The 7,755-nt window shown below is 38.5% G+C and overlaps 2 protein-coding genes across 2 annotated transcripts; both read right to left on the bottom strand.

Annotated features, from left to right (window-relative positions):
• Positions 1-1,205: 1,205 nt before the first annotated feature.
• LOC140334734 (olfactory receptor 8D1-like) lies at positions 1,206-2,078 on the bottom strand. Its single transcript, XM_072416974.1, is given in 1 exon segment — positions 1,206-2,078. A coding segment is annotated over 1 exon segment (873 nt).
• Positions 2,079-6,334: 4,256 nt separating this feature from the next.
• LOC140334733 (olfactory receptor 8D1-like) lies at positions 6,335-7,207 on the bottom strand. Its single transcript, XM_072416972.1, has one exon. The coding sequence runs from the start codon at positions 7,205-7,207 to the stop codon at positions 6,335-6,337; it is 873 nt and encodes a 290-aa protein (XP_072273073.1).
• Between the last annotated feature and the right edge of the window lie 548 nt (positions 7,208-7,755).

Here is a 7,755-nt window from a genome sequence, read left to right as displayed (position 1 = left end):
GGAAAGAAAAATTCTGATGAAGCTCAAGAATGTTAAGGATTTTCCTTTCCTCAGCCAATAAGAGAGCACTAGAGGTTTTGAATGGAGAGACTTGTCCCCATTTAACCTCATTGCCCGGGATTGCACACAGGATTCACAGGGCTGCATGAATAATTTCAGCCCTGGAAATCCACTGCTATGCCCAGGCACTGGAGGTTAATTAACCTCCATGCCCGGGGATCACACACAGGATTCCCAGGGCTGAATGAATGCAGCCCTGGAATCCACTGCGACCCCAAAACACTGGATGTTAATTAACCTCCAGTGACCTGGGGTCACACACAAGATTCCCAGGGCTGCATGAATGAATGGAGTCCTGGAAATCCACTCCGATCACTGAACAATAGAGGTTAATTAAGTTCTAGTGCCCGGGGGTCGCACACAAGATTCCCAGGGCTGCATGAACGAATGCAGTCCTGGAAATCCACTGCGATCCCCGGGCACTAGAAGTTAATTAACCTCTAGCGCCTGGGGATCGTGCACAGGAGGATTTCCAGGGCTGCATGAATGAATGCAGCTCTGTAAATTCTCCTGTACTGATTTCCTGGAACTTCAGATGGGTTCGCGAAATCGCTTCGCCAAAATTTTGCAATCCCTACACCATATTGCTCTCAGCACCATGCTTGGGATTGTGATAGAGAATTTCAATAAACCAAGTAAGCTTTGGGAGTTACTTTGTAAATTTACCAAATAGTACAAGAGTGTTATAATTTGGGTCAAGGTATGTGTAATTCAATGACAAAGAGCCCCTGTGTTTCTGGTAAAAGTCCAGTGTGCTGGGAGAGCCCAGAAAGTCTCCCAAAGTTGAGACAGAGGAGCCAGGACGTTACATTTGTATTGTTGGCGTGGATAACTTTGATTCCCTGTAAGGGACAAAAACCTAGAAGATTTGCCATGTGTTGGAGATTTTTGTTAAACAAAAGTGGGCAGAATGCTCTGAAATTGAACCTCACCCTTCGATACCTCTATGCAGTGAGTGTGTTTGAAGCTAATCTCCCATATTCTATATACAGTACTTCCTAGAAGTTCCTAAGCTACAATGTGATCTAGACAAAGTTTCTTTAGTATAGACCAGGCTACTGCTACCAACATAAAGGCACAAACTAAAAACCCCCGTATGTATAGAACCAATGGCAGGATTTGTAGCAAACATTGTTTTCTTAGTATTATGTCAACATTTTTTGCAGGGAATTCTTTACTTCTTTGTTTCGGAGACTGTAAATGAGAGGGTTCAACATAGGGACCACTGTGGTGTAGAAGATAGTTAATATCTGTTCCAGTATATCATAGCGATCTGATGGTGGTATCATATAGACAATTGTACCAGATCCATAGTAAATGGCCATGACGGTGAGATGGGATGAGCAGGTGGAGAAGGCTTTACTTCTACTTTCCTTGGATTTAATACTTAGTATGACCCTGATAATCTTTATGTATGACATTAAATTGCAAATAACTGGACAAACCCCAAATAATAAACATTCTATATACATAACAATGTAAAACATTTCAGTCCCACCGCAGGAAATGTTGAGCAGAGCTTTAGCATCACAGAAGAACTGGTGAATGGTGAAAGAAGAACAGAAGACCATTTTTGAGATGGAACTGGTAAATAAAGATGTATTCACGAAACCACAAATCCAGGTGAGCATTATTAATAATGTGCAGATTTTCTTGTTCAGTATACGGTGATAATCTAAAGGGTGTCAAATTGCAACAAATCGATCATACGCCATTACAAATAAAACCGTGATCTCTGTAATACCTGCTAGAAAGACAAAGTACATCTGGATAAAGCATTGTGTGAAGGATATGATGTTATTTTCAGAGAGCAACATGTAGAGGAGTTTTGGAACATTGACAGTTGTGTAACATAAATCAATAATAGACAAATTGCAAAGAAATAAATACATTGGGGTGTGCAAATGAAGATCCAAACATATCACTGTAATGATAATTAAGTTAATCAGAATTCCAATAAAATAGATCAGGAAAAAGAAGACAGTGATGAATATGTGTAGTTTATTGTCTGCTTTCATATAGAATGGCAAAATGTAAAATTGTAGCGTAGATGTGTTGCTTTCCATTGAATGTTGTTATACCATTTTGCAAGATAATATATTTATAACTGTAGCTTTTCCTGAGCAATCATTGAATTCGGGGTGAATTTTATACTTTTCTAATCTCTGATCTGTGCAATTAAAGTAAAAGAAAGAGAAGCCTTCAGGGAAACAGCAATTACCATCAAGATATACTAAGAAGATATATCTCCTCTGAAGATGTTCTCCCCTGGTATTTTACAGTATATTCACTACTCTGTTTGATAATATTTAATGTGCTGGTTTCAGTAATAAAACATGAATAAAAATAATCTATACAAACTTTGTAGATGTAAACTTTGTAAAGCTATTTGTAGATGGTTTTGCATGGCATGGTTAGAACTTGGTGGTGGAGTGGAGATTTCCACTTTCTATTTGTTCTGGTGACCACTCTCATGTTATAGGAAATTCAGAAAGGCTATGGTTGTCCCCGGAACCATGAAGTGGTTGTAGTTGGCTTCATGAAAGCCAACACTGGCCACTCCATGCGCAGCTGTGAATTTCCCTTCAAAAGAAGTGTGGGAGATGGGGTTGTTAGTGTATTTTAGCAATGATTGGACAAAATGGTGTAATTGCAAATATGAGAAAACGCACGAGAAGGTATCTCAAAATTATCTGAAGGCGGCAAATGAGCGTACTTTAGTGGCAACTGTAAAATCTTTAGCTCTACAGATATACTTAGATATCCATTCATGGAAACGAAGCAGGGCCTCAAAGCCAGGAAACACCGGGTAAACCACTATAGTTGCCAGCAGGGTATGGGGCGACATCAATGCACCCGAGTATTTAACATCATCCCATACCTACTAGGAATGTCGTGTAATAGGGCTATATACATTATTACTTACATTCAGAGGGATCCAGAGCAAGGTACCTAATGCTATACATGGTAATTGTGATGCCTCCAGTTCAACCCATAAAGGTTTATTAGCCTTACCATGGCATGCCGACAAGGGAGCCAAATGAGCCGCTCTAAAATAGTACCAGATATTCGGCATTGCCAAGCCTCCATGGGCCTTAGGTAAGTAAAGAATCCGTCTTGACACTCTGAGCCTGGACCCTTGCCACACAAAGTCCAGGAAAATGCATTGGAGAGATCGAATAGGATGGGGTGGTATTGCCACTGGGAGGACCCAAAATAAATAACGGAGTCTTGGAAAAGCTGTCATCTTCAAAGCCACCATTCTGCCCAGCCATGAGATTTAGTAACTCTATGTATTTGGTAGACTTCAAGGTGGCTTTACAGAACCCAAAATAGACCCATAGTTAGCAACAAACATGGTATCATAGGAGGCCATAGGGAGGATCACCATGTAGGACAGTTTGTGCATTTCCCATTTATATGGAAAATTTTCCTGCAAACGATCCACCGCCTCCTTAGGGAGAGAAATATTGAGAGCACTGGACTTAATGTAATTCACTGTAAGGCCCGACAAAGATGAAAAGAGTTGCAACACCCGCAAGAGGTTAGGTAAAGAGATAGACGGGTTTATAAGAAAAAGGACCGTGTCATCAGCAAAGAGACACGTTTTTGATGGTATCCTCCAACATCTAAGCCTGTGTTATCCAAATTTGACTGTATAAGTAACGCCAGGGGCTCCATAGCCAAATCAAACAATACTTGGGACAATGGGCAACCCTGTTGCGTTCCCCTATGGGGAAATATGCTAAATGGAATCCTGCATATTGTACTGCCACACTGGGTGTGGTATATAGCGCTTGAACCCAAAATTGAGTCCAAAGCCCCACGTGCCAAGTAATATTAGAGGTATGACCAAGATACCGTATTAAAAGCTTTACGGATGTCAAGAGACAATAACATAGCTGGGGTGCTCTTGGACGTAACTAATTCCATAAGGTGAAGCAGCCTGCGGATAATATCACCTGCATGTCTTTGTGGTATAAACCCAACTTGTTCCCTACCAACCAAACTACCAGCCAGTATTGAGGCGGGTCACCAGGATTTTCGCTAACAATTTCACATCTAGATTCAGAAGTGAAATAGGTCTGTAGTTCGACCAAGAACTGTGATCCAAGTTGCGCTTAGGTAGCATACAAATATTGGCTGACAGGGTATCAACAGGGGTAATAGTGTCATGAGCAGCATAAAGGGTATGCAGGTAGGAATGAAACTCTGACAGGATTTTAATTGGATGGATAGAAGGGCCAAAATCTGGTTTCTTTGTTTTGTTTGTTTGGATTTCTAGGCAAAACCTGCATAGTTTAGGGGTCAAATTTAATTTAAAATGTATGCCCTCTTTTTCCTGTCACTTATCTAGTCTGGGGTTCACACACCAAGAAAACAATGGGAAATCCTTTTTAGATAAGTACATATTCAAATGGAAATTTGTACACATGGCCTCATTAGGAAGCATAAATGTGGAAATTTCTAGAAATGTCTGGAGGGGTTTTATTAATGGATTCTTGATTCAGGGTGGGGGCAGCTATTTAGGGCTTTCCCCCATTTTGGTTTCCCCCCAGCTATGGGTACCCCTACAGTTTGTGCAAATATGGGACTTGGTGTGGCATAGATAAGCGTTTTCTCTAAATCATGACATGGTTTTCATAATATAGGCCATACTACTATCGGTACTACCAGCAGAAAATCAGGAACCAAATGCTCAAATATATAAAAACCATTATATAAAGTATATATTGGGTTACTCAGGACCAAAAAGAAGGATTTTATGGCCACCAGCAATCCCAATAAAAACTTTAAACAACAATATTTATTTTATACAATTTAAAAAAAATCAATATAACAATCATAGTTAGCTAAGCATAAAACATAATACAACAATAAAATCATGCTAATACATATATAAAACTTAACGTGTTTTGTGGCTAATTATGTCAGTTCTTTAGGAATAAGAGTTATCACACTGATTTTACTTTATATTGTATATTATCAAGTATTTTTATAGTGCTGTACCATTACGCAGCACTTTATAGAGTCCATAGTCATATCACTAACTGTCCCTCAAAGGGGGCTCACAATGTCCTACGATAGTCATATGTCATTCACACAGTCCAAGGCCAATTTTGAGGTAAAGCCAATTAACCTAACTGCATGTTTTGGTATGTGGGAGTGCCCGGAGGAAATCCAGAAAAAAATAGGGAGAACATACAGACTCATTGAGAATAACTTCCTGGCCCAGATTTGAACTTGGGACCTAATGCTGCAAAGGCAAAAGTACTGGCCACTGAGCCAACCTGGCTGCCCTTTTACAAGGAAATACATTGTTGTTTTAAGATATAATTGGTATGGTATTGGTATGTGGGTGGCCATTAAATCCTTTCTGTTGTGTCCTGATAATCCAATATATACTTTATGTATTTATTATAATTGGGAGTAGACAGTCAATACCAAGGGGTAAATTTGGGCGCAAAGCTAATTAATCACACACTTTAAATAAAGATTGTCTTGTTAGTGACTTGTGACTAATTCAGCATATTGTGTGTTTTTGAAATATGTGTGAAATATTTTTGATTTGACTATCGATTTATATAGATTTAAGTATATCCCATTGTTGATTTTTGTTAAATTTGGCATTGTTTAGTGTACTAGATGCCAATACACTGTTTTGCCTAAAAAACCAATGAATACAAAATGCATTGAGTAGCATGAGGGCTTTTATTTATTATGGACTGTGCTTTATGGTAGTAGGGTAAAACATGTAGCAATTGCAATATATTTTACATAGTTACAAGTCCATCAAGTTTAAGCACAAGCGAAAATTATTATATCCCAGATAAAACCCTATAGACATAGTAGATTCAGTGGAAGGCAAACAAAAAAAAAACCCCTGTTCAATTTGGTCCAATGAGGAAAGAAATTCCTACCTGATCCCATGAGGCAATCTGATGTTCCCTGGATCAACAGTGTCCATGGTCTTTAACTGTAACACCCAGTTATATTCTGTGCTTCTAGAAAAGCATCTAGCTCTATATTAAAGCAATCTATGGAACTTGCTGAATCTACTTCGTGAGGTTGGCGATTCAACATTTTCACAGACCTTACAGTGAAGAATGCCTTCCTTACCAGAAACTTAATTCCTTTACTCTAGACCCAAAGAGCACCCCCTTGTTCTTTGTAATGATCTTAAAGTCAATATTTGGGGAGAGAGTTCTCTATATGGACCATTTATTAATGTATACAGCTGTATTTAATAGTTGTAAAAAAAGTCTTGTTAGTATTATGGCAACAAATTCCACAAAGCATTCTTTACGTCTTTGTTTCGTAAACTGTATATAAGAGGGTTCGACGAAGGAACCACTATGGTATATAACAATGTTAAGACCTGCTCCAGTAGCTCATAGGGGTTTGATGGTGGTATCATATACACAGCTGTACCAGATCCATAGTAGATGACCATGGCAGTGAGGTGAGATGAGCAGGTTGACAAGGCTTTACTTCTCCCATCCTTGGATTTAATACGTAGTATGACCCTGATAATCTGAACATAGGACATCAAGTTGCACACAAATGGAATAACCCCAAACACTAAACACTGTATATACATAACGATGTAAAACATTTCAGTCCCACCGCAGGAAATGTTGATCAGGGCTTTAACATCACAGAAGAACTGGTGAATGGTGAAAGAAAAACAGAAGACCATTTTTAGGATGGAACTAGTAAATAAAGAAGAATTCAAGAATCCACTGATCCAGATCACCATTATTAATATTGTACAGATTTTCTTGTTAAGTATACAGTGATAATATAAAGGGTAACAAATCGCAACATATCGATCATAAGCCATTACACATATAACAATGACCTCAGTAGTGCCTGAGAGAAAGTAAAAATATATCTGGATGAAGCATTGTGAGAAGGATATGGTGTTATTCCCAGAGAGTAAGATGTAGAGGAGTTTTGGAACAATAACAGTTAGGTAACACATATCAATAATAGATAAGCTGCAGAGAAATAAATACATCGGGGTGTGCAAATAGGGATCCAAACATATCACTGTAATGACAATGAGATTTAACAAAATTCCAAAAAAATAGATTAGGAAAAAGACAACCATGTTGAATATGAACAGTTTAATGTCAACATCCATGAAGAATGACAAAATGTGGAATTCTAACATAGATGTATTGTTTTCCATTGGATATCCTATACAAATTATGTATCTTCTATCAGAATGCATTGAGTTTCTGGTTCTCTACAAAAGTAGCCTCGGATTTATTTACAACATGGGCTACCAAATAGCAATGTTTCTAACTGTCATGTTTTCATTTATATAATGTAGATGTCCAAACACAGCACTCATTTGAAATTTTGGATTTACTTTTTGTTGGGTTCAGATCAGTACATTCCTGTATTACAGTTAACTAACCCTCTAGGTCTTCATACACTTTTCTAGTGGCCAAACAGTGTACTACAGTCCCTGTATTGATCCAAAATATTTCTTCAGTAGCCTATTTCTAGTTCTCAACTAACCATGAATTCTACACCAATGCACAATTATTACCATGTAACTATGCACGAGGGAAGCTAAGGTCAGGCATCCATAGCCACCTCTTCTGAATTAATAACAAGAGCTCCTCCCAGGCAGACAGAGTTCTAGTCATTATGGAGAGAAGACCAGCCGGTGCGGGATGTTAA

The sequence above is a fragment of the Pyxicephalus adspersus genome, chromosome 7, assembly GCF_032062135.1.
Source record: "Pyxicephalus adspersus chromosome 7, UCB_Pads_2.0, whole genome shotgun sequence".
In the NCBI taxonomy this organism is placed as follows: Eukaryota; Metazoa; Chordata; class Amphibia; order Anura; family Pyxicephalidae; genus Pyxicephalus; species Pyxicephalus adspersus.
The sequence above is the reverse complement of the archived record's forward strand: the minus strand, read 5'-3'. Positions and strand labels throughout refer to the sequence as shown.

Coding starts and splice junctions, on each gene's coding strand:
- LOC140334733 (XM_072416972.1), bottom strand. CDS start 7,207: ATGGATGTTGACATTAAACTGTTCATATTCAACATGGTTGTCTTTTTC.